Source organism: Drosophila santomea, chromosome 3R (genome assembly GCF_016746245.2).
Source record: "Drosophila santomea strain STO CAGO 1482 chromosome 3R, Prin_Dsan_1.1, whole genome shotgun sequence".
Taxonomy (NCBI): domain Eukaryota; kingdom Metazoa; phylum Arthropoda; class Insecta; order Diptera; family Drosophilidae; genus Drosophila; species Drosophila santomea.
Genome location: NC_053019.2, coordinates 6674634 through 6702093, shown reverse-complemented (window position 1 = coordinate 6702093; position 27460 = coordinate 6674634). Strand labels below are relative to the sequence as shown.

The window sequence follows — 27460 nt, the reverse complement described above, 5'->3', positions numbered from 1 at the left end:
TGTTAAGCTCTTTCTCTCTCTCTGTCTCTGTGAATCTCTCTCTGCGGCTCTCACGGAAAATGCAGAGAGCGCGCGAACTTGTTGGCAAGGATAATGAATATTTCTTATTTTCGTTGCGTGCCAGCTCAGCTGGATAGGGTTGCCAGCGTTGTCAAAATTCGACACAATATAAGAATAAGGCAAATAAAATATATAAGAAAATATTTCCTAATTATGCCAAATACTTGTAGAGTAAAGGGGTATACTAGATTCGTAGAAAAGTAAGTATATAACAGGTAGAAGGAAGCTTTCCCGACCTTTTAAAGTATACTTATCAATAGCCGAGTCGATGTGGCTTGATATTTCGATATGCCAGAAAACAGTTAAAATTGGAATACTCAAGATATTTTTTAAAACCATTGCTTTAACATAGAATTTAATAGTAAAAATATACGTTATATTGGATTAGCCCTGCGAGGGTTTTTATTAATACATTTCCTTTAGTCAGTTCATTACTTCTTTTACTGTTCCCTTTCCGTGACTTAAAATAGATTTAACAACAAATTTATAGTTTAGTCACTTGATTACTTTGTTTACTGTTCCCTTAAGGAAATACCAGCATTTTCATCCGCCACCTGGCAATCCTAGCCGTCATTCTGCCGCCTTTCCTTTGGCTTTGGACCAGGCCCACTCCGCTTTGGGCTACGGCAACTGGCAGCGAACAGTGAGGGTTGCGGTCTCGTTCAGTTCACCGCGCGGCTCCGGCAGTTTCGCTTTCTGATTGAGACTCAGATTCAGGTTCGGTTCCAGTCTCAGTTCGGAGCAAACTTCGGCGGGGAGCAGAAGGAGCTGTGGAGCTGTGTGCCAGAGCAGGACATAAAAATAGACACGAAGTACTGAAACAATAACTCGAGGCGGCGAGCTAGAGTAGAATTTTATACATATTGAATTGCGAGGGAAGGAAGCAGGAAGTGGCGGATAATTAAGGATAAAAACGCAATTTCAATTATCGTTAGTGTAATCTTGAATGTGAATTTAAATGTGAACTGTGAGTGCATGGTGTTCCGCAATTTATGGTAGACACCTAGATACTCTGGATGTGGCGTACTTTTTCCCATTGCAAATTAGTTAGTGTGGTCTAATCAAATATATACATACATATATACCCATATATTTAAATTGAAATTTGAATATACACTACACGTATGTTAAAGTGCAAGTATTTTTGCTATATTTATTAAATTTGTATTGCTTTATATGCTTGTCGAACGCTCGTGCAATTATTGTAATCTGAATACAAGAAATCTGAACGCATTCAAATGGCAAAGGACTAGAAATCGGAGTTCATTTCCCCAAAAATCATAAGTGTGTAAGGACATTTGCCTTTGTCGGGGGGTGTGTCCAAAGCCGAAAGTCCTTTTACATAAGCAGGTTGAGCTGCAAATGGGACAGCCACCTGCGGCTACACGTCCCCTACTCAACGCTGGAATCCCTCGCTTTGTTCGCCGCTGAGTGCTGCGTGTCCTTGCAACGTGACAGCCCGATTGTGTCCCGGATATGCAAAGAAGTCCCACATCCCGACAATGGCCCACTTAAAACTGGACACCCTTCACGTGCAGCGAAGCCCTCGCGGCTCCCGCAGGAGCAGTCCGAGCAGCGGAAGAAGCAGTGCCTGTAGTTCCGGTAGCCTCTCCCCGGTCCCCATCATCCCGATCATCTCCATCAGCCACGATGGCGACGAGTCTGAGTCGGAGTCGGAAATCGAAACTGAGCCGGCGCGCCTCTTCCAGCGCCGCATGTCCACCAAGTGCACCAGTAACCTGGTAAGTTCAAGGATCTGGTCGTACTGTACACTGATATAGTTGGTATCAGTTTCATAGTTTTCGAGATACAAGAGATTTCGATTAGGCTTAAAAGGACATTCTGCAATACAAGTGTTGCATGACCAAAACTAATTGCATCTGAACTCTTCATAGTACTCATAACTGATTATTTAGAATATATGAAATGAATAATTTATTTTGATTTTATTTTGTATCAAACATGATTTTATAGCAGAAACGACGGCATTTTCTCTGCATATGTCAGGAGTCCTGCGGCTTTGTCACGGGACCAACCATCGAGGTGCAGCGGAGCGTCCTCGCCAAAGTTTCTGGAGCGGAAGTTGCATGCAAAGGGGCAGGGGCAAGCCAGCTTTATATGCCAGTTGCGTGTGTCGAGAGTTTATGTTTCAAGTGCCTTGGTGAGCTACACCACTGCCAAAGGTCAGAGGCGCAGTTCAAGAAGTCGGTAAAGTATTTTAGCTTCGCTGTCGCATAGGTCAGGGGTCAGGGAGGCCCCCATTTGCAGATTGCTTCGCCGGCTTAGCGGACGCCCATTTCAATCACCATTTAGGTGCATTATTAAAATGTAATCCGACGCTGTCCATGTCGCCCGAAATGAAATAGAATTGTATCAACTTGCGACTCGCGGTGGCACAAAAAGAGCAGAGTCGAGCGGACCGTCGGCGTATTTTAATTAAACGTTGCCATAGTTGCCCGGCGGCCAGGTTTCGCGAATAAAAGAATCAAAATGATGGAAAAGCAAAAGAAAGGCAAGCCACAAAACTCCGCGAAGCCCGAGAAAAGCTTCAATTAAGTTCTTTATGGTTTGTTGACACTTTGTACTCGACCCTGCCCTCCAGTACACCGCGTCGTATGAACAATGTTACCGGGCTGCTGGCCATTTGATGTTAATTATACGCATCGCTGCGCTGACCCTTCCGCCCAACTTTGGCCTTCGCAAGCCCATTTATTTTTATCCAACTCCCGATGACCCAGCCGCTCGAGTTTCGGCCACTGTTTCGCCAATTCGTTTGTCAAACTGCAATTTATGCTTTAAGCGAAGGCATTTCTTTTTTGTGATTTATAGCAATTGGGCGCTGGGCAAAACACATTTGCCTGATTGTGACAGACGAGCAACATTCAAGTGCTCCCGGTTGGAGAGGGGCGTGGCCCCATGAACCACATGTAGCCTGTTGAGTTGCCTGGTGTGGGGTGTACACATGTCAAACCGCAAAACAATAAGCGAACGCTAAACAAAGCGGCTTAGTGCAGGGCTTGATGGCAGCGTTTTGGTTGGCGTGCTGTTAGCCCTGAAGGTGGTGACAATAAGACAATAGAACGAGCCTCAACAGGCTCAGTCTGGGGCACAGTGCGGGACAAGCGACTAGGAACAGGGGTCTCGAAAACTGGCAGCACTCACTAGACTCGAATGGGTTTTAAGAACAGAAGACTCGTTTGAATTGGTAGTTTGTCATGTTTTGATAGATAAAGATTTCTAGAAATATTTAATTTTAAAAAATTGTCAAATGTAAGCAGGAGATTATTTGTTTTTAGAGGTAGGGCTTATTAATTCAGAGTAATTTGTAATTGCAATATTAAGTTCCGAAATTATGTTTTTTATATGAATTTTTGTATTATGTGGATAGATATACATATGTATATATAATTCCAGATGGGACAGTACAATGGTTTTATCTACAGGTGAAAACAACGTTCTTGAACTGCAACTAACTAAGTTAACACGCTTTGCAAAGTTTGAAAAAAAATAACTTAAAAAAAAAGGAGACCTTTTTAGCCCGCTCTCCATATTTTTGCCAGCGATTGTAGTCCTCTTCAACCATTTAAATCCAGCATTAAGTGAACCTCCTGTACAAACAAAGTCAGAAGTCTTGCCAACTCTTTACCTCTGCCCCATTCTGTGGATCTTTCTGAGTAGGCTGTTGCCGCAATATCCTTGAGTCTGACTTCTTTTCTCGCAAGGTGCTTGTTGAAAAAAGGCTGAATTATTTACGACTATTTACTCAGACAATTGGCCAACAGTTTGGCGCCTCACGTGAGGCATCAAAGGAACTCGAAGCTCTGAATCTAATTTCCTTAATTTAAAGCTGATTGCTTGAACTGAAAAGCTTAAAAGTCTGTGCGAAATCGGAAGGAACGGATTGCCTAATACCTAAACGTAGCGTATTCGCCGAGTGATAGAATGAAGGCACAGAAATGAAGGTAAAGTCATGACTGGGAAACCTTACGTTATGTTTACATTGCCCGGCTGAGTGAGCAGCAACAGCAAGTCATATTCATATCTACGGACCGGTCTTTTTATTTATCTTGTATCTTTTTACATCAGCGAAAGTGGGCACGAAAAGGGAGAAGCTTGGGGCAGGTGGCGTTAAATCAAAATCAATACCCGGCTAACGAAAATTTCAAACTTGCTTATCATCGTCGCGCTGTCTGTTGTCGACTGGCTGATGGACTCTGGCTTTGCGGGCCTTATCCTTGGCCACTTTGGCGTATACTTGATGTGTCAGCGATTGGCCTCATGGCCGTGCCACATGATTGATTGACGATGATTTATCTTGGCATGATAGCTCTTACTTTGATTTTTAGTCACAGTTAGGTTTGGCTTGTGCGCCTCACATTATCAATTTAATTCAATTTTTCATCTCCCATGGGAGGTCAACGGCCTACTTTAAAGCAGGTTCCCCTTCCCCTACTCGTTATGGCTTTATTCCTCAAAATTCGTTTAGAGTCACGTAAATCCTTAAGCAACCTTTCAATTCCTTGACTATGTAAACATTTCCTTTTCCCACTATGCACCATTTGCTGTACAAACAGAAAGCAAATGGATTTGCTGCAACTCGATTGGTTGCAATGTCCGTGGATTTTTCCAACGCTTTTTCCGTTATTATTTGGCGCTTCCTCTTGCCGCATGGGAGGGCGGATATGGCTGCGCTAACAAAAATGAAACGGATTGCAATATTGTACACCCAGCCAGCTGCAATCCGATCGATTTCTATGACCCTGCTTCTCCAAGTCGAATCAAGCCGAATCAAGCCGAATCAAGAAGTTTACTTGTCGTATAATTGCCCCAGATTATTGTCACTTTTGTCGCCATCGCGCCCCGCTTATTTACACTTTTATAGCTTGCAAATATGTGTGAATTGCGCCAACGGCTGTGTGGCTGCTCTTTGTTTGCACAATTGATTGCCGGCCACATCGACGCCCCCACTTTTCGCCCTTTTGCCTTTGCCCTTTCTGCGCCTGCAGTCAATTATTTGTTGACACTCAGTCGAAGATTGTAAGTGACGGGTCCCGCAGAGAGCTTCGGAGTTGCTGACCGGAGTGTCCTGCGTGTTCTGTGTCCTGTGCTCTGACTGCCCACTCCCATCTGGGCCTGGTACTAGCTACGCTCCTCATTATTATCATCCTCGGCCCATTGACTTCGGTCCGTGCAGTGTCAGCTCATCAATTGCTAATTGCCCCTGGCGAATCCATGGCTGATTGGGTATTTTCACAGCCAAGCTGAAACTGCAATCACTTTGTTTTGCCCTCTTTTCAGACTGCCATCATCAAGGAGGGATTCCTGCTGAAGCACACTTGGTCCTTTCAACGCTGGCGGCGTCGATACTTTCGCCTCAAGCGGAATATGCTATTCTACGCCAAGGATGAAAAGGTAAGTTCCAGTTAACCTCCGGTTATATTCGATAATAAATGCTAATTTGTTTGGTAATTATATCAAAGGTATTGGTTAATTCCCACCCTTTGCTGAAATTTAAGTAATACTTACTATTTATTTAGCAAACAGTATTTTTGGGGAATGGCCTTTTTTTTATCTAACGAATCTCTTTCCTTCTTGAAATGCTCATATATAGAAAATAATTATAAATAATAATTATCGTATATACCCAAAACAAAATCATAAAATAAACTGCACACTGTTTTTACTGGTTATTTTATTTAGATTTTAAGTGAAAGTCTTTCAGATAATTGTAAATTAGTAAAGTTTCACAAAACAAGCAGTGTTCAACAAAAAAGTACTTAAACATTCAAAAGAAACATCATTGTTGGGCATCAAAATATTAACTCCTTGACATTAAGTGGTTGGTTGGTCGTGTCTATTTAAAGTATTAGCTTGGAACAAAACATTGTTTATGGATTATTTTAAGTTATGAAAGGGTGAACGCATACTCCTACCCAACCAAGTTTCAGGGAACACAACAAGTAAAATCACAAACAACTCAATAGCTCAGAGCGCAAGTGCTCCACTAATTGAAAGGTTTTCGGTGGACTGGCTTAGAAAGGAATACTTCAATTTGCCATTTTTCGTTAAATAGCAATACGGCAACGGACGGCAGTGCTCGATGCGATGGATGGCCTCACTTTGTTAGAACCTTTTTTCAACCTGACCCTTCACATTTGTTGCCAGCGTACTGACACGGTCCTTGTGCTCTGCACTCTCGAATTGCGTTGCAGCAAATTGCAGGATATAATTACCAAATGAAATTACCGAGCAGCTAGAAGGCAAAACAATGTCGAATGGAGCAGACGAGGGGTGCAGGAAGGGGTGAAGGGGAACTTAAAGGGGGAACCAGACAGGTGAGACGGACAATAAATTGGTTTATTGCGTGCAGTGCTCCTTTCATTAATAAAGTACGCTTTTAAAATGCCCGCGTTACATGGAGCCGTGCCACCTAATACAATCACAATGCGGCTGAATTTTCGGTGGCAATTTTCGGTGGGGCAAAAGGTTGCGGGCTGAATGCAGTAGCTTTTAGTGGCTCAATAAGTCGGACCGACCGCCCTCGCCTGTCAATGTCAATTGAACTCGATTGCGACGTGCCCCTGTCATTAATAATATTAACGCAGCTAATTGCCAGGTAAATCAATTATTTATGGCCGGTCTGCGAGTTCAAGTTTCGGTCTTGAATGACTGTGATCAGGAGCAAGAGTACGACTACTAAACTGATTACTCAACTTATTTGAACTGAATTCATCTCCATTCAGTATTTAATCCGATGTTCTTGTGATGCAATTGCATGGCATCTCATCCGATTGCGATTGACGTCAATCTTGCTACCAGCGTAAAATGCAATTATTTTATAAGCTTCGAAGCAAACCGTGTGTGATGCAGCCTCTTCACCGCCGGCTTTGCGTTATGTAAGGGCTATGAAAACATTACGTATTGCGTATTGCGTATACGCCGTGAGTTACAAAGCATAATAGTGCACGCTGGCCTTGTTTTCGCGCTGTCGTTACGAACAAGTCGAAGGCGTCTTCAGCACCTCTCAGATGCTCCTGGCTGGTGACATTAACTATTGAGTATTCAGTAAAGTAATGACAGGTCGGCATGGACTCGTCGGTCGCCCAAGTGATTAGCTCCATTAGTCCCTGCCGCCTGACGGAATTTATTCTGATTAAAAATTCAGTTTAATGCCCGATAAATAGAGCTTAATCTGCTGCCTTATTAAAAGGTTAATATCGCCGGCGTTCGCATTCTTCGGCTGGCCGAAAGGTGCCTGGGAATTCATTAGGCGTAGGCACGAAATTTCAATTATAATTACGCATACGCCATGTTGTGCCCAAGTGGCTTAAACGGTGGGCAATTTGTTGCCGTAGTAAACTCCAATAAAAAGGGCAAACGATAAGGAGTGGGAAAGCGGAAAGTCCAGGAAAACAGCAAAGGACTGAGGAAACTACGCCCGCCAAACAAATAGGAGGCTATGCCAGAGTTGGTCCTAAGCTGAGACACAAAAAGGATAAGCCTTTAGCGGGCTGGTAAAAATTGAAAGTGGAAGGCATTTGCGAAATGGAAGAACGGCGCGCTGAGACTGATGTTCATGTTGATGATGGTTGTGCTGCTCGTAAAAGCGCAAATTTTTGTTTGCATTGTTTTCATCGCAGCCTTCTCCTTGGACGGCTCCTTTGGGCCCTAAATCCCCCCTACTCTCTTTTCGCCCCCCATCCTCCCCTCCGTTCTCGTCATTTTGGCCCACACTAGCGAAGCTCCTTCGACGTACTTTGCTGCACGCGACTCGGCCAGAACAACAACTGCGGGCCAACTCACCACAGTTGTAAAGTCGTAGTACTCGGCTTTTGGCCATGTGCGCTCGCACGCAGAAAGAATGGGGATGCTGTTTGCATGTGTGTGCGTTTTGTTTTGAAACGTGAAAGCTTTCAGTTCGCGAATGAGAGCGGAAAAGCTCTGCGCCTAGGGTTGCCATCGTTCCGATTATCTGGAATCCTGCAATTACTAATGCAAATGATACATAAGATATAGGCAGCTATTGCATAGTTAGATAGAAATTACTTTACCAATAATTTCCTTCCTATTTGCCACTATTTAGGCATGTTAAGATCATAATTCTCTTGCAAAGCACAAAGTTATTTTTTAAAATTCCGTTTGAGATCTTCCACGGCACTCAATTTTGTTTTCCGTGTTCGAATAGCTTTAGCTCTGTAGCCCCCACACCCAAGCCCCAGTTCACCTGTAAATATTTGTATCCTTTGGGGCGCATGGCAGATGGAGAGGAACAGCGGCTGGCAGCCAGCAAGTCTGTGTGTGGTGAGTTTCGGAGGGCGGCCAATAAAAGCGACTGTTTGGCAGGACCTGAGCTCAGTTTTAACTCAGCGAAGCGATGTGCCACAATTCAGCGAAAAGAAAACCATCACCATCACCAACACCATCAACAGCCAGACCAGAGGAAGCCTACCAGGCCAAATAATTAATTATTTAACCGCGAGCAAGCTCAATATCGATAAAGTTGCTGAAACAAATAATTCCCTATTAGTGTACGAAAAAGCAAAACTCTGCAAACAATTAAAGATTTATTTTGTTTTGGTTCGCGAGGCGGCGGCGCTAAGGAGGTGTCCTTAAGCCATTGCCTCGAGTTTTGTGTGTGAGCTCGCAAAATGTGAGCCAAAGATACAGCAGAACTTTCAGCCGTAAACCAAAGAAGCAACAGTTCCAAAACCGTAAACTAAACGCCTAAGTCACCGCTAAATCAATATTCTGCGTGTTTTTCGGGGTAAGTTTAGCGTTCACCCTGCGAGCCCATTTCCATTTCATTCGTTCATTCTCGTTTTAATACCGCTTTGGGGCAAGTGATTTGTCCTGGGCTTACCAAACTTTCCGTCGGCTTTGGCTCCCATTAATCCTGGAACAAATATATTTATATGGAAAAAGATTTGTGCGCCTGCCAAAACTTTTAATTGGCTAATTTAATTAATGTGCGCTAGTTGAGCTCCCCAAATAGGGGCTTAAGACATTAATTTAAACTTCAGCGGAACAGACGTTGATGTACATACTACAAGAAAGACGTGGTCTTGCCTTCCCCCACTTCTTATTTGTGCAATTCCGCCCTCAGATAAATATCTAATTGACTCCTAGCAGTTAACACACACTCACGCAATCAATTCGATTCAGCAAAGACCACTGACCCTTTGTCTGAGCTGAGCTGAGTATGTATAGCCATCTTCTCGTTGAGCTCCCATTGGGAAACTGGAATGGAAAGGGGGCACTTTCTGGCTAATTACCTAGGCACACATCCATCCCACTACGGCGGGCATATGCGTATTAAATGGCAACATGAGGCTGCCAAACAATCAGCCAAAGTGACATTTCCACCAAGATAATTGTGTGCATATTTATAAAGGGCACAAGCGGCAAGACTGGCGCAAATTAAAAGGACCATGGTATGGAGCTCGTGTCTTGTGATGAAAGCGCTACCAGAGTAAGCTGTGCCCGATAATGGACTCCACGACTTACCTGGAGCAAATTGTCCTGCTATCGTCTACACTCGACAAAATTCCTCTGCACTGCCTCAGTCATAAGAATCCTTTAACTAGCTAGATATAGATCTAGATTCTAGAAAGGTTTCGTAAAGGTCCGTCTTCTTTCAATAACCAATAAAACCCCGAACCGAAAGTTGTAGTCCCAAGTTGGTCTATGTGTAACTAGTCTGGGATTTCACTTCACTTTCATGATGTAAGTTACAGGAAACCTGTTTCGTGAAATATACGAAAGTTATTCCTCACTCACTTTCTTCCACACATTGTATTTACTCTTAATTTTTTAAGTGTGCACATACCTATACAGCAGCCATGCCTGCGGCAAATGATTGCGTGCCTCGAATGCTATCAGCACTTTTGTCCTGACATGTGCGTGTCCCACACACAGACTCACCTACATGGAACATGATGTCCTGCGGCGGTGTGCAAATGTTTATTGTGTGTGGTGTTAAAAAATTTACATGAAGGCCCGCTCCATTTCGAACAAAGCATGTAATGTTTGCAGTGGACAATGAGCACATTGCCATTTGGGTGTCCTTTCTGTATTCAGTGTTCAGTGTCCTGCGTCCAGGTGTGTTTGCTGTGTTTGCCGAAGAATTAGGTTTTCCTGCATGAAGGACTGTTTCAATACACTTGCAGAGGGTATTTTGATTTAGTCAGAAGAAGGAGACATATGCGAGCATGTCCGCCGGTCCACCTCCCCATCCATTCGACGGTATAATTTTTAAAATTGGATACCTCTTTCATATAGGGGAAAGGAAACTATCATTTTTTGTTTAATATAAACGTGTTAACTCAAGGGTATATGGTCCTCGGCTTACCGACGCTATCTTGCTTCCATGTTCTGTTTGGCATTACCCAAATTTCCTTGGGGCTCGTAAGCTCATTAAATTGGCAAATCATGTTCGCATTTTATTGTTGGGCAGCATTCGGAAAAGATTAATTAACCCAGGATCGCACAGGAGTGTTGACGAAATAAAAGATTAGCGTGACACTAGCAGCAATATCCCTTTTTAAAAGTAATTTTATTTAATCAAGCTTATGAATTATTGTAGCGAGCAGCGCACTTAATAGCTATATAAAATATATATAATATATATTAATATATAAAAGGGTAAATTGAAATTAAAAGCCGTATACATTCCATACTCAATCATCAAATTTACTCGCATAAATAAAATAAATGTATTGTGTAGAGCGCTATTACCAGTGTCCATTGTCGAGGTGTTTCGGAATTTATGTAGGGTTGGTATTTAAATAAAAATCACCATCAATATCAATTAGTGGCAATAACAATTACCAATTAAAATGCAATTGAATATTAAACCAGCTGGAAAATTAAAAAAGCTCAGGTACAGTAGCCCACATAGCCACATAGCCAGAAAAAGCCACATGTTACGTCAGTAGCCATTTGGCTGACACTTTCCTTTACGACGGTAAATAGTCTGACGCTGTTCGTTTTCCTTGCTCTTTTTTTGGTTAGCGCGATTAAGTTTTCATAAACAGAAAAACAACCTTGGAAATCCATTCGGTATGTCTCTAAAATTAGCCACGAAGGTCGACTATATTGCATTCAACAAGGCTCGAAAGTTTTTCATGGGCCTGTTTGCAGGGGTCAAGGAGCAAAGTGGCTGTCAGGGGTCTTGAAATATTCATTGCTGAGAAGAACTGTCTGCTCAGCCAGGTGTATGGGTAATCCTAGAATTGTTCAAATTGAGGCGACGTAGACATGCCAATTTCACTCAAATGATCAAGAAATTCGCCACCATAATCCTATGTAAGAAGTGCATAAATCATTGCAGTCAGAAAATGTTCTAGTAATAACCCGTATCCTAACAGTAGGCACCAAAAGCTACATAAATCGTAGGAAACATTGTTCTTCGTTCTTCCATTTTCCTACGGAACTCCCCCGAGGGTTCGATGGCACCAGCTGCGAGTGCATAATTTGCTGGCTTAGTTTTTAAAAAGGTTTGTTGGCCATTTACGTACACCCAACCAAATCAAACTGAATGAGGTCACACATGGGACCCCTCCTTACATTCACGTGCCAAACAACCCAACAGCAGAGGCCGACATTTGTTTGGGGTTTTTGGGCAAAATCGATGGCCTGATATGGGTCTGAATGTGAAACAATGGAGGCAGCCACATGTGATATTTTGACAAACTGCATAAACAGTGTGAGGATTTGCATGCGAAGTCACAATAAATTCAAATTAATTCCACTAAAGTGATTTTGAGTTGTACAAATCATTCCAGTTGCAAGTCTCTAAAAGGCAAACATTTACACTCCTCCCAGTGGCACATGGGAAATCATAAAAACAATAAACCAATTTTATTCGTATCATATAACTCTATCATCCTTTTTATGTGAATTTTGAATTTTGTTAGGCTCAAAGCAATGACTCTATTTGCTAATAACAAACAAAAAAACAAAGTGTAAAATAAATCTTTAATATTAATATTATCACAATATTGTATTTAGACATCTAAAGTATTCGCAATGGAATCTTTATAAATGTGCTGTACACCATCAGCACTATTATGTTTATGGCAGCTATTAGTTTTGAAAAACTTTTCAATTGAACAATTCTCGTGATGCTGGCCGGGATATCCTGATATCTGTGGCCCTGACAGGCAACATTACCAACACAGAAGCTGTCTGTTCGCCAATGACGAGCTACAGCCAAATGAAAAATGTCAACGAGACGGAGGAGGATGCCATCCGGCTCCAGAAGCTGGGGGACAGTTGCGAACCAGGCCCAGTTTCAAGTCCGTTCAGTTCCAGTCATTTTCCTTTGTTCGAGTCAGTCCCAGCTGACGTGGATGTGTAATTTCCATGGCATTCACGCACAGGAAAGTGGTACTAGCGTCATCAGTTATTCTAAACGTATATGGGAAATTTCAAAAGAGTTATTTAATCACATTTTATTAATCTTGGAAATATGTTTGGTTATTGTGATATCTATGAGACTTAGGAGTCTGAAGTCAGTATTTAAGTAAACTTGCAGGCACTATATATTTCACTATCTCGTGCGTTTTTCTCGCAGTGCTGGCGAGAGATATGCGCAGCTTCTATTTGCCGCCAGTTGGCGCTAGTTTAATCAGCATAAAGGTTGCCCTTGCATGTGGCGTCGCCTGGGCCTACTGGCTTTGCATATGGTAGCGGCTTTACGGACTTTAATGACTGCATAACCATCGGCACAGTAGTGGCGCACTGGCTCATCTACGGAGCCCCTATATCTCCCCGACCGCCACATCCTGCACTTAATGAACTTGTTCATTTGTTGCACGTGGACGGAATAAAAGCCTTGAGTGTCGCACTCTAAGGATGTGTACAGTACGCACAACGTATATTTCTATATTTTTCTTGTCATTCAGAGCTACGTGACGAGGGGAGCTGGCAGGACGTGGAAGATGGGCAGGATGACAAAGATGTGCTCATCATTGACACTGAAGGTTGTCGCTTGGCTCGTTTTGCATTATCTAAATTTCATATTTATTTAGGTGGGATTTTGTGCTAAATCCAAGCTGGATGTTGAGTTACTGCATTGTGAGTTCATGAATGGCTCGGCTTTTCCTTTTCTTTTTTTCCTCTCAGACACAACAGGCAGGATATTGTATTTATGGGCAGGGCGGAAATTAATACATATAAAGCAAGAAATGAATTCAAGCGCGAATGAAACAAATCAGCACTGTCAAAGGCATAACTTGTCGAATTAATTCGATAGCCATCACATAAATGCGAACAACGCAACTAACAATGGCCAAAACCAATTTAATGGCCATTTGAAATATCACGCATACCACACGTTGCTCGGCCCGTCAACAAAGCTCACTGCCTCAGGCGGACAGCAGCGATATTAATTCGAGGCGGAGAAAAGCGAGTGGTCAATTGCCGTGGCCTCTGGTCCTACCAAGGACCTTTCCCCACCCAAACACCCAAACACCCAACCACCCAATCTTCATAATGCTTTGGGAGCTTAGCCATCATTTATGTCGCCGACATCTGCGTCCAGCTCACTCGTTAAATGCCTCAGGTCGCCTAATCTCCTATTTGTATGCAGCCCGAAGTATCAACTTTGTTAAGGAAAAGTTTTTTTTTTGTTCGGGAAATAAGTAGGAAACTCCCCAGACTTTTCGTCTTTAAGCAATCCTGGGTGTCGTCTTACTGGGCTGATAAAATCCATGCAAAGTGAGTTTATTTTATGGATTATCAATCGATTACAAAGTGTTCTAAGTGCATATTCGCCTTACAGACACAGACACTTCACGAATGCTAGATGAAAATGTAATTACCTTGCAGAAAACTGCTCCCTCAAATTTAATGAATTTTGCACAGTACGTCATTGGAAAAATCTGCGGGCTTGGCTGCGCCTCAAGCTTCCTTAATATAAACGTTTATTTAAATACATACGAGTGAGGAGCCGCAGAGCTTTCCAGAAGACCGAGGACGCCATCGCTGGTGTGTTCAAAATGGGGGACTTCGAGGGGCGGCCTCAAGGGTGCATTAAGCTAACAAGCGTACTAAATGTACTACAAAACGTGGCAACAGCCAACCGCAGAGACAGCGACACCAGCGAAGCTATGACGTCGGTGCTGAGGTGTTGCCAACACTCTGGGCCCACGAGAGTGCTAGTAGGGGAAAAGCTGTCGGGAAAACTTATGCAACGAAATGTGTTCCATGAAGTGAACTACAAGCTAAGGCGGTGGTTTGTTCCAAATAAACACTACTACCAGGATTCAGGGAAACTCAGTTTCTTAGAATGAGCGTTGCGGATTCGATACTGCACCACAGCAATAGCATAAAAAATAAGCAAACATGATACTGACGAGCTCGCTTAACAGCGCCATTGATTCAACATCCCTAATTCGCATGAGTTCAGAAAAAGAAATAGCTTAAATTCCTATTCTAAAACATAAGTAAACAATTGTAGGTCCTGAATTGCTATAATTGAAACTAATGATGAAACACTTAAGGCTGTGTAAATAAAAAAATGATATTTCTCATTTTCCGAGTGTAATGGAAAATGGTTAAGACGAACTGTTGAAGCCGCCAATCGTTGAAACTTCCGCCTAGGCTTCGCCCAACTTTCAAGGCTGCAAAGGGAAAATCATTACCATTTCCATAGCACCTTTAGAATCGTCAAACAAGGAACGACGCGACGTCACAGCTGCCACTGCCAATCTTGTTTTGAGTTATGTGTGACTAAATTGACATTTCACCTTGATTAATGGCCACGGGCTGGACAGCAGACTGGAACAGCTCAATCATGGCCCAGTTCCATATTCGGTTCGCTGGCCAGAAAGGTGCCACAAGCCACAAGCCACGAGCCAAGTTCGTTAGGTCATTGTCTCTTGCGAGTGGCTCAAATTTATTGTGGCGCATTAATTTCCCCATTGCGGATAAAAATCATTTTAAATGGAAAGCAATCACGGCCACCGAATCGCTTCTTTTGTCGTGGCTCAGCCCGAATGGGAGCCTACATATTTGATTCATTTGGAAATGCTCGGCGGCAGCCCAAGGGCTAACGACTAATGGGCGCATGAATATTTAATTGACGTCAAGCCCCGAGGCGAAAAAGGGTGCAGGTTTTCGAATAATTCCTAAGAATTAATTCCCTGACAGAGCAATGAGTACTGGTTTTTGCAAGTGGTAGTACATCGGTTTTTTATTGCCAGTGGAGCTTCCTTAATTTATCATTAAAATGTATACACAGTTCGCTTGTTTCTTCTCCAAAACTTTCTCTTCAAAAACGCAACAAAACCAATTTTTTGCCATTCATGGCAAGCAAACTCGAAGTTTTAAATAACGCACAAAACGGCGCCAAGCTCAAAGGAGCGTTAGCTTCCCCGTGTGAAGGCAGCGAAAGGAAAGGTCGAAACGGCTTTCTTACCCCTCATTTCGGTTGGGCACTCGTGCGACTTTGAAATGCTTAGTGAAAAGTTTTGGGTCCAAAGACAATTTTTGGCCACCTACCCACAGCGACAGGTCCGCCGACAAAAGGTAATACCAGAAATGGGGCACAACAAAGGCTGCCTCTTGCCTTTTATTGAGTGGGAATCCTTTGTGTGACAGGCTCCTGAGCAAAGCAATGTCCTTCTAAAATTTCCGGCCAGCGTAGCTATGGGTAACGCTCCCAAAAAGCCTTCTAGGCTGTGAAATAAATGATTCAGCAGGGGTGATACTCGAAGAAAGGGGAGATGGGAATTCGTTTAGTGCCCTGTAATGTGTCAATTATATGGCCATTTAGTGCAAACGAAATATACTTGATTCGATTTAGTTGCTGGGCGAAAAAAGAGAACCCTGCAGGGTCAATTTCCAATTGAGCTCCGTAAATAAATCAATTTTTTGTTATCGCTAAGTGAACCTCATTTTTTGCACCCACTGCGTCTAATATCATTCATCAGAAGAAATTGTTTTAATCAAATTAAATTAGTTTGAAGTTAGTTGAGTACGTTGACTAATATTTGACAAGCTTTAGCTTCAGCACATTTTAGTTGCCTCCAAATTTTACCAAAAATTATTACAAACTTCGGGCCAGTAAGTTGCAATGAAACTTTTAACCCTTTAGAAATAGAAAATCTGACAATTGACTTTCGGTTTTTTCTGTTGCTCACTAATAAATGGACAACAGATAACAAACTTTATTTTTAGTACCCTTACAGGCAAATTGAAAAACTGATTTGCCGTGCAGGCGGGATTTTAACTTTAAGCTGCCGTAAACAAAAAGTAAAACAAGAGAGAACGCTATAGTCGAGTTCCCCGACTATCTGATACCCGTTACTCAGCTAGTGGAAGGGAGAAGGAGAGTCTTAAACACAGTTTTTGGCGGTTTGTAGGCGTTATAGTGGGCGTGGCAGAAAGTTTTTTGGCAAATCGGTAGAAATTTACAAGACTAATACAAAAATGAAAAAATATCAAAACATTTTTCAAAAGTGTGGGCGTAGCAGCTTTGGGCGGTTTGTGGGCGTTATAGTGGGCGTGGCAGAAAGTTTTTTGGCAAATCGATAGAAATTTAGAAGACTAATACAAAAATGAAAAAATATCAAAACATTTTTCAAAAGTGTGGGCGTGGCAGTTTTGGGCGGTTTGTGGGCGTTAGAGTGGGCGTGGCAACATGAATCGACAAACTTGCGCTGCTTCTATGTCTCTGGAGTCTGTATGCTTAATCTCAACTTTCTAGCTTTTGTAGTTCCTGAGATCACAGCGTTCATACGGACGGACAGACAGACGGACAGACGGACGGACGGACAGACGGACAGACGGACAGACGGACAGACGGACATGGTCATATCGACTCGGCTATTGGTCCTGATCAAGAATATATATACTTTATATGGTCGGAAACGCTTCCTTCTGCCTGTTACATACTTTTCAACGAATCTAGTATACCCTTTTACTCTACGAGTAACGGGTATAAATAGAGGATAACCGGGCTTAGCGAAAGTTTGCACACGCACACCGCACAAGTTACAAAAACATGAGGTAAATGGGGCAACTTATCATTAACACCTCGCTGATCCAGCCATCCGAAGCCTCCTGGACCCCGAAAAAATGAAATGGGGAATAAAGGGAGATTGGGGACGGAGGACACAGCCTAGAAAGGTGTTGGCAGTTGCTGGGGGCGCGTGATTCCCAAATTGATGGGCGGCCTCTTAGGTTACGTGGCATCAACATTTATGCGAGGATTTACACTCGAAAATAAATCCTTCACGTGGCATCGCGAGGAGATGCGTGCTTTTTGCGGCGTTTTCCCATTAGCTGCTCCTTTTGCTTTGCATCGGTCTGGGCTTCGATTTAGGGTCTGTTTACCGCCCATTTTATGCACCATTTTTGAATATTTCCCCTCTAAGTGGTTTATGTATTGCTCTTTAATGGTAAATGTCGTCCAAAGTTAACCGAGTCTTTGGCTCCGCAAACACCACCGTTTATTGAAAAAGTTTCCTCAAAGGCTTGCTATGAACCTGGGAACACAAGTCACTATTATTTCGGACACTGAGAAAAAAAGTTAAAAAGTTGCGTGTGCATACTCAGACTAGTGAATTTTATCCATGCAACTGTTTAACTGCTTTCTTATTTTTTGTAGATAATAATTACACCACACTATTCAATTAGTATCAATGCCCCAAGTTACATACGTATTTAATTTGATTAGGAAGGTTTTTAACATTCATAGTAAGTGGGATCTTAGGAGATTTATTAAGGCATTGCAGTCATGTTCGGGTTTTGTGAGTGCATGCTGACTATACTTTTTCTTCGTGCTAGGGTGGCAGAGAAACTTTTTACTTGTCTAGCAAATAATTTATTCGAGTACAGGGTTACACCGTTCATATAATTTTTACTGCCTGCTGGCTGTGCATGTTTTACTAAAGCCAACAAGGAAAAACTGCCGTCATAAATGTTTAATTTATAATGTGCAATCTTGCCATGGCCAGCAACCAAAAGTTAACCTTTTTGTCCAAATTAATGCACATTTATTAGGCCGAAACTGCGGGCCAGGACAAGAATTTTGTGGAGAGTCCGGCAGATAAACGCCGGAGCTGTTGTCGGGCAGTTGGATTTGGACATCCGCCCTTTCTGGGACGAAAACGTTTTTGCTTTTTATCAAGCTGCTGAAAACGGGACCATGTGTTCTTTCGTGTTCTTTCGGAACGGAAAATATTATTTTATCAAGCCCGAAACGAGGTCATGTGAGTTTCCCGCATATTCGCAGACCAAGCCCAGACCGCACGGCTCAGAAAAAATTGAATTTGTTGAATTTCCACATCGCTCTTCATCCTACATTCCCCTTACTTTTTTTTTAGCATAAAAGGAGACTCATAAATTATGTAGCATAAATCACGGCACAGCGGCTCGCTTTTAGCGTTTAGTTGTATGGGGTTCACAAGAGGAAAATATACAACACATGCATATGTCATTAATAAAATCAGCAGAAGTTTACCCCCGAAAGCGAAATTAAACAGAAATGCGAATTCTTTTATGGTTGCGCAGAATGACTTTTTTTTGAGGAATCTTGGTTTTTACAAAATTAATTAAATTATATCGATATAACTACAATTTTTCATATTCTCAATAAACCCTAAAAGGTTGAAAAGAATTCAAGTATGTTTGTTCGAGAGCACTTCTTCTTGAAATGCATAACTTTTTTTAACATATGCAAAGAGAAAGCAATAAAAATGCATATGAGGTCTTAAGCTGATATTTTATGTGCCACAAGAAGAAGCAGCATTTGTTTGCCCCCAATAATTATTAATGTGAATTTTTATGCACACGATGGCGTGTAAAATCTGTATCCAATAGACAAGAGCGGCAAAAGTGCAAAAATAAGCTCGTTTATCTGATGCATAGCACTCTTGCGGCTGGAATAATCCCATAAATCTCAATTCGCCCTCCAACCTTTATTGAAATATATGTATTCATCAGCATTACGTTGTCACAATGGGTTATTAGGGCGTATACTTAACGTGTGTGCCTGTCGTTAATACTGCATTCACTCTCAATGCCACGCACCGCATCGCAATGGCCTGAAAAATATTCGCTGACGCCCCAGCGCTATTAATCACAATTATTGTCAGCCAGCTTGTTGGCAGCAGTTTCCGCAGCCTCATCCCACCGACATCTGCCCTCGAATCGGGTCACAGTTGTTATCCCGTTGCAGGGACATGACAAATTACACCGAGCCTCCAAGTAGGCCATGCTCCTCCTCCTCCTCCGCCTTCGTCCTCGTCCTCGTCCTCGTCCTCTCCCTCGTCCTCGCCACATTCTAAATCGCTCTAATTGCGGGCTTTTGTTCGTTCCCCTAAAACGCATGCAGGGGTGAAATGTTCATTTCGCAATGAGTGGGTCACATGTAATTGCCAGTGTGGATAATGCGGCCCTGCTTGGCCGACTGGCTATGTGGCCCGGAACAATCAATACTGCTAAACGCCGAAGGCTTAATAGCAAACTTTGTAATTTCAAATCCAGAATGCTCAGTTTGACCAGAAATCCGGGCGTTGGGGTGTGGTGTCCTTTTCTCCATTAGAATGGAATCTGCATTTAGAAATATAAAATATAAATCAATAGGAATAAGATGATGCACAGAGAGAATAACCCAAAAAGGACAGTAAGTTTTAAAATTATTTGCTATCTACATGATAGGGGCCAACATTTGTACTTTAAATATGTGTTCCGGGGAAATAGTGTGCTAATTTTAATTAGAAATATAATAAATTAGTTAATATAATAAAAAAAAACATAAAAGCAATTTATATTCTTCTAATTTCTTATTAGTATAAATGAGCATTATCGTTTTTTGTATCGTGTTTGTCTGTGCACGGTCCAGAATCTTGCGAGCCATAAATACTTTGCCAGTATTTAAATGTGGCTCTCGGCAAGGATTGGCGTAGCACAGCGGGCGACAGGCGATGTTGTGGCACATTAATAACTAGGAGGGAGTGTTTGGGGTTGGTCGAAGGAACTGGAGCTGCTGGTTCCTCGGGGGAGTGGCGGGTAAGTTATGCCATTAAAATGTCAAAATTTCAAGCTGCGCCACTTTGACACGCCAAATGAAACGTGGCACGCCCACGCAGACACCTACGTGCCACGCCCCGCAACGCCCACGGAGATCCCCGCCCAGAAATATTTGCTGAAGCCCCAACCCCGAGGCTTCCACCGAGCGTAGCTTGTTCCCGGGCAGCCAAAGCTATTTAATAATAATTAGACCCAAAACTGGTTGGCACCATTAACGCACAAAAGGCAACATGTTCTGTTTGCTGTATTTGCATGGCAAATACTTCTTTGTTATGGCACCAGTGTCAAAAGTATTCCCTCCATAAGAGGATTGGAAAAGGCAAGTTAGGGAAAAAGTCAGCGGCAAAAGTCTTTAATGTTTGTGTGTCGCACCATCGTCAGCAAATAGTTGGAATGCAACTGCGAACAAAAGTTTGCCAAGTGACTTTTCAAAGGAACAAGTTTGTCTTCAGGAACTTCTTGGCACTTGCGATGCGAAAGTAAGCGCTGCAAAGGCATCAATCCGATATTGATGTTCCACCAGGATTGCTTTCTTTAAGTTTCTGCACTGATAAGATTGCTTTGATTTGCCTTGAACTTTCTTAAAGAGAATCTCTTGCCGAATGGCGCTCAATTAGTGGGCTTAGGGTCTCATCGCCCAACTCAGCACTTTTCCGACTCGAGCACACTAAATTCTAATGACTGCCAGCTCTGTTTTTTCCCATTAAGTGATTTGGCCTGCAGAAAACGGGAGAGCCCACGAAGAAGTCGAAATGGTTCAGAAGTAATGCAAAGAAATTGATATGAATGGTCCCGAAACTTTTCTGCAAGCTGTACGCAGCAACAAGAAATAAAAAAATAAAATAAATAAAAGGACAGAGGAAAGTATGTTCGTGCGCCAGGTGGCGGATCCTGTTCGACGACCTGAGCCCCGGACCCTCAAAAGTGAGCAAATTAATGATTATTCGGGGCCGTTTTTCGTTCGGTCTCGAGGAGAAAAGAAATCTCGGCATAATGCAATCAAAGTTGGGTTAACGCCTGGGGACTGGAGCTGATAACACAGAAAATTAGCAATTTGCCTTAATGTGTATGTGATTGACCCCAGAGGAAGCGGCAATTCCCCAACGTGTTATGTGCCTCAGACCCATCGAAATAAATCAAATTCAAAAATTCAGCATTCCTCTTTCCTGCGCGCCTAATTATCGATTCGCATTGCCCGGTGTTTTAAATATAAATCAAACACACAAGCCGAGCAAACATTTTATTCGTCTCCTTTTTAATGGGATCCGCGGCAGGGTTTCTGCTTTTCCATTCTGCTTAAGATTTGCGATATCCATTCGAGCGGAAAATGTCTGTGCTCACTTAATTTAACAAGTGCGGAAACGGCGCAAAACAGGAAAACCCAAGTACTCTCACAAACGCGCGCATTCTGCCTCAAGCAAGGAAAAACGATAAATAAAAATAAATAAATCATGGAACTTATACGTTCTTATACGTTTGAGATACTCTTTGTATACCCTTTTTGTTAAAAAATAATATTAAACCACAAAACTCACTTTAAGAAAAATTAGTGTTATTTTGTTTTTCTAAATTATAGATAAAGTTTTGCAAAACGATATCGAAGTTCGTGAATAAATTACCAGCAACATCCATAATGTGCTTAGCTACTTTTGGAAACTACTCACTTGAAACCTAATTAATGAATTAAGCCATTTCACATTACTAAGAGAAGTAAAGTTTTGTAGATTATGTGAGGCTGAAGCTCGAGCACAAATTAAAGTTAAAAACGTTGGCTGGTAAAAGCACTGGAAAGCACTCCTCGCCGATTTTCAACGATTTCAACGCACCCTTCGCAGCCTGAATCCACCAAGGACTAGGAATTCGGTAGGAGATTTCTCGAGTGTGGGTCCTCGAAAATCTCTTGTGCCTTCCACGCAACTCAAACTCACATATTTTCCGTGTACGCCTGTGTATCTGTGGGGACTTTAACCTGCCTGTCTGTACGTTTAATTATTGTAATGCTCACTCTGGCGGATTAAGCCGCTCCATCATACATATCCACTTGGTTTTGAGTGATGGCCGTGTTTTCAATCAATTATGTGCCAAAACAACTTATTATAATTGCACGCTGGCGAACGTTCGGTTTGTCAGACTTTTGTCGGAAAGACACCAAAATCAATGCGGTGGCTCCCTTCGAAATTCATTCACCGAAAACAGTACTGGTATTGGTTTTGTAAGCTGCAGTACTTGGGCGTCATAATAAGACTTAAGGTGGCTTCAATAAAAGCTCGCAACCTGCCACTGACACAGTTCCTCAAAACGGAATCCTCAAAGTCAAGGAAGTTTGCTCCACATGAATAAATTATGCCAAGGCTGTGTATGGAAACGCGACCACGTAGGTGAAGCTGTGACTCTCAGAAACGAAAACATTGTTGAGGTGGAACCACCAGAAAAGCCCGCAATATTAAATTGATTTTAGATCAGTTAAAGTTCGCAGAGCACGGTGCACAGACCAGTAATCAAATATTAATTGCTGTGGGAATTGAGGCAAATAAAACAAAATATAAAAATAATAAAACATGTTTGCCTACACACCTAACAGCCTTCACAGTTACCTTGGGGCGCAAACAACATTCAACTTTCTGAGCCACTCGAGTCAAAAGAAAACCAATTTTCGGCATGCTCAAAAACTACTTGAAAACACAAACCTTGGCGTTTCGATGGTCGTGGAACTTGAGATTGGGATTGGAATTGGAATTGGGTTTAGGTTCGTGTTTGTGGGTCTCGGGCTTTAGAGAAGGACACCTTGATTTCGGGTTTCACTTCGTATCGGCACGATGCCCTCCATTGTCACATATATATATATATTATGTCTTTGGGCTGGCCTTTGTTGGCTGGTAAATACATATTTATTTGCCGGCCTCTGTGTGTGAAACATTTCAATTTCCTAAAGGACCTGCGGGCCACAGAAGTCGGAAGGCCGGTCGAGGGTTTGAGCCACAACAAAATAGCCGCCGGCTAGCTTTAAACATTCCATTAGGGCCAAAGACAAGGCGAAATATACGATATACATATATTTGCTTTTTCTTTTGCCTGACCTGGCTCAGTGCCAACTCATTCCCTTGCTTGGAAAGGCCAAGGAAGAAGCAGGCCGCAAAAGGAATTTCTGCCACAAAATTAAAAAAAATGTTATGCTGCTGGAGAGGGTTGCAATTTGCAACTTATACTTTTAAAGAACTGCATTCTAATTCTCTTCCTAAATATTTTCCCTGCAGTGCGATGTTTTCGACGATATTGACCTATCGGACCTGTGTTACTTCGAGTGCGGCATCAAGAACGTAAATCATAGTTTTCAGGTAAGTCGTAACTAAACAATGCAGGACCATAAAAGTGTAATGTGAAAAGTTTGAATTTCAAGCTCAGGTTTCGAACTTTGTTGGGCTCAGTATTTCATTGCCCGTGGGCACTTTTCGCTAATTAGTTCACCAATTTGACTACTAGCCATCTGTTTTCTACAATAACTGCCTTTTGATTACCAACCAATACCAACTTTTGATAGCAATGTGAGGCCATTTGGCAGGCCCCCAGAACATTCTCTCGAGGTGTTCGGTAGGTAAATAGGAAACGGAAAGGCTTCTCGACTTAACTTCGATATTTTGAAGACTGGGAGCAAGAAGTACGTGTTTGCGATTGACTGGTGTATCAGATACACGCGCAAAAGTCAACCGAGAACCCCACTCTCACCAATTTCCTTTTATTTCTATATACAAAAAAGGGGAAATAGGCGAGCAGAAAAGCAAAAGTCAAAAGGAAAACAAAAGAAATCGAAGCAAAACGTAAACATTCAACGCAGTCTGCATGCTAAATTAGCATAAGTAGGTAACCTTCTGCCAGTTCGAAATCTGATATATGTATATACTCCTCACTATATGTACTCTATATGTAAATTTTTGGCTTCTCTTCATACACGAATGCGCAACATTTGATGCGGGAAATTAGAACGTTTACAGGAAATCCTCGGAAAGCTGAATTTCTGCGCCCGGCTTGTTGCTCAATTCCCATATATACATTCTTTATACTTTCTTATAATATAAATAATAAAATTGCCAGCCGAGCGAATTAGGGAGCCCCAACACTGAAAATTGCCAAAGGGCTTTTCCCTCTTCACTTTTGCGAAAATATTATTAGCGAAGAGGCGGTACCCATCATCGTTTTTATTGTCTTTTGTCAGTTGAGTTTCCACGACGGTTGGTGTGATTCCGAATCACCCTTGAGCAAATGTATGCTTAAGGTGTTTTCTAAAAAAAAAAGGAAGGAATCCAAATTTTGTGGTGGATCCTCTTATAGCTAGTCAAACGTTTAAGCCAAGGCAAATCCCTTTATATTAAAATACCGAAACTTTTTTGTCGAGGGAATAACTAAAGTGGTTTGTTCTTTGTTTAGCGAAATAGAAAGCAAATCCAATTTGCAATGTTCAACGACCACCCACAGGTCGCGAGTCCTGCCAAAAGCAATGCACTCAGGATACTACGAGAACTTGTCAACAATGTCAGCGACACCATAAACCGCAAACAAAAGCATTCACTCATTGCAACCGTCAGTGTCACAAAAATAAAACAGCAAATAAGCCAATGAGCTGAACATTCAATAAAAAAAGGATAGGAAAACACATTCGCGGAAAAACCAATTTTCCGTGAAAGCGACATAACAAGTTTTCCATCAATCTTGAAGAGCAAACATAGATCTGCACACACTAACATTAGATATTTGATTTCGGTTTACCTAAAATATGCATTTATTCACAAGAAAAGTATTTATTTAGCAATTATCTTAAAGAAATGTTCAAATTAACCTATATATTTAATTCGGTATTGATACATTTTACTTACCTTGATCTGTTTAATAGGTTAAATATTAAACAGGCAGAAGGAACCGTTTCCGACCATATAAAGTATAGATATTCTTGATTGTAATCAATAGCCGAGCCAAAATGGCCATGTCCGTTTGTCCGTCCGTCTGTCTGTGCGTATGAACGTCGAGATCTCAGGAACTACAGCTGGAAGGTTGAGATTTAGCATTTAGACTCCAAAGACATACACTCAGGGAAAAATTAAAGTACGGTAAACTCGAATTTTTTTGATTCAAGGACAAAAATTTTAATTCAAGAACGAATAATTTGAGACCGAAATTATGAATTTGAGAACGAACGCTATGGATCCAAGTACGATAAATGTACTGCTTTAAGTATGGGAAATACTTAAAATAAATATTAAAAATACTTGACCCAAACTCGTCAAATTTTAATATGTGCATTATAAATTCACGGTTTAAGTTGTACACATTTAAAACTGAAGTATGAGTATTTTTATTTTCAGAGCAAACACTTTTGTTTTAAGAACGAATCATATTTATTGTTTATTTACACGAATTTAAAAGTTTTGTTATTCTTATTTTATATATAGTAAATGTATACATAAAAACTTCCATAACTTTTTTCTTAAAAATTAAATTGTTACACTTTTCTTAAAGTTCTTACAGCTAAACATATTTAACGAAACGCGCTGTCAAGCAAAATAACAAATAGATTCCTGGGCATCTATAAAAACGAAGAAAGACAAATATAACAATAAGTAAATAGAAATTTTGTTATTAGTTACATTACCTTCATTTATTGCCGACTGTGCTTCGGTAAGCTGTTGCCTGCTGAGATGGTTTTTAATCTTCCTATCGTAAAAAGGAAACACTGCGCTTCAGGTCGTCCTATTTAAAAACCAATGCATGCTCATTCTCTGGGCGTATTTCCCAGAAGTCAATTTTTAACTGTAAATATTACACATTAATTTATAGATTTATTTCTTTTAGAAGTAACATTTGGCAACACAAAAGTTTTATACACATACATGCATACGCATATACATATGCGTGCATGCAAACACGTGCATAGGCCACCGACTTTTTATGTATGTATATTACATACTTTATTTAAAGATTTCTACTTACCCTGCACACCGTGCCCATTTTGCTGAAGATTTTTCGATCGCATAAATTTTAGTTTAAACTTCTTATATTTTTTGTGTATATTCTTTTAAAATTGGCCGCATAAAATGATCAAGGAATATACATAAATGAGAAAAGATAAGCCTTTGTTTTCCATTAGTATTAATAATATCGCTTTTGAAATATGTAATTCGAGGACAACTAGTACTTATTCCAAGAACGGTTGTCTTAAAAATTTTAAGTACGACACAGTACATTTTTAAGAACGTTCGTTCTCAAATTATTCGTTCTTCAGTTTTCTGAGTGTAGACGCAGCGCAAGTCTATTGACCCATATTGCCACGCCCGCAAACCGCCAAAAACTGGATGAGTAACAGGTATCAGATAGCCGGGAAACTCGACAATAGCGTTCTCTTTTCCATTACTGGGTATTTAAATCTTAGATAATCCCATGAACTGATTAGTGGTGGCTAAGCAAACTTGTAAGTCATCCGCTGGACGACTAATTAACACCAACCACTGGCTTATTATGAAGGACCGCATATTACTTGTCGACTAAAACAAAGGGCAATCAAGCGTGACAGCCAAAATTTGCGTACTTCAATAATCGATGGAAATTTTCAAGTGCCCCTTTCCAACCTCCTCTCGGCGCGCAAACTTCCTGGGAATTTGTAATAGCAATCAAGCTGATTGATTGCCTTCACCACACACAGCGAGCAAGCAGCAGCGGCATCAATTATGCAAGATGAAGCTCGACTTCTGTTAATTTTGCACAACACCACGCGGCGTATGCGTAATGCGCAATTCGAGCATCTGCCGAGCTCCCTTGCAAATTGAGCAAAGTGAACTGCCAGTCATCAGAGCAGCTTCGCCTCCCAGAATTTGTTTTAAAAAATTTGTAATTCCTTCGTCGCTTATAGCAGAACTTAATTGATTTCCAAGAACAATAGCAGTCTACAAAGTTATTCCTCAAAGTCAAATATTTTCATAATTAGGGCATTTCCTATACTGGCTTTTTGTTGTTCTCTAGCAAATGTCATCGCCAGAGAGACACGCAATTGTTTAATTGTTTGCTCAGATTTGGTGTTGATTCGAGACCCCAATCAAAAGTTTCGTTATCACAATTTAGAGTCGTAATGTCAAGTGTTGTTAAATGTCAAATGGCAGTGCTTAAATAATTGTTGCATTCACCAGAAAGTCAATCTTATTTATTAATAATTAATATTTACAGATGGTTTCCTGGAAACTGCCTACTCAATGATATGAAAGCTTTTAAGCCTTTGTGTATTCATTTCATTATTTCCAATTTAACACAATGATGTCTTCAAGTTTATTACTTAGCAAGGCATTTCTATCTTGTTTATTCTTCACGCTAAAGCAAACAT

General features: G+C 41.4%; 1 protein-coding gene and 1 long non-coding RNA gene across 9 annotated transcripts in view; one reads left to right on the top strand and one right to left on the bottom strand.

Annotated features, from left to right (window-relative positions):
- The first annotated feature begins 1267 nt into the window (after positions 1-1267).
- The window catches only part of LOC120452160 (diacylglycerol kinase eta), a 43243-nt gene continuing 17050 nt past the window's right edge, over positions 1268-27460 (top strand). For 6 of the 8 annotated variants that reach the window (XM_039636261.2, XM_039636262.2, XM_039636259.2 and 3 more), the window contains exons 1-3: positions 1269-1802; positions 5359-5472; positions 23355-23435. In XM_039636261.2, the coding sequence (XP_039492195.1) occupies positions 1563-1802; positions 5359-5472; positions 23355-23435 (435 nt within the window). In that variant the 5' untranslated portion in view covers positions 1269-1562. Of the gene's footprint in view, positions 1803-5358; positions 5473-8466; positions 8825-23354; positions 23436-27460 lie in introns of those variants that run through there. The other 2 variants (XM_039636264.2, XM_039636263.2) reach the window with 2 other exon arrangements.
- On the bottom strand, positions 25617-26100 carry LOC120452162. The gene is made up of 3 exons (XR_005616442.1): positions 26080-26100; positions 25742-25899; positions 25617-25675 (listed from the first exon to the last, which is right to left on the bottom strand). It is a non-coding gene; the product is annotated as an uncharacterized LOC120452162 (long non-coding RNA).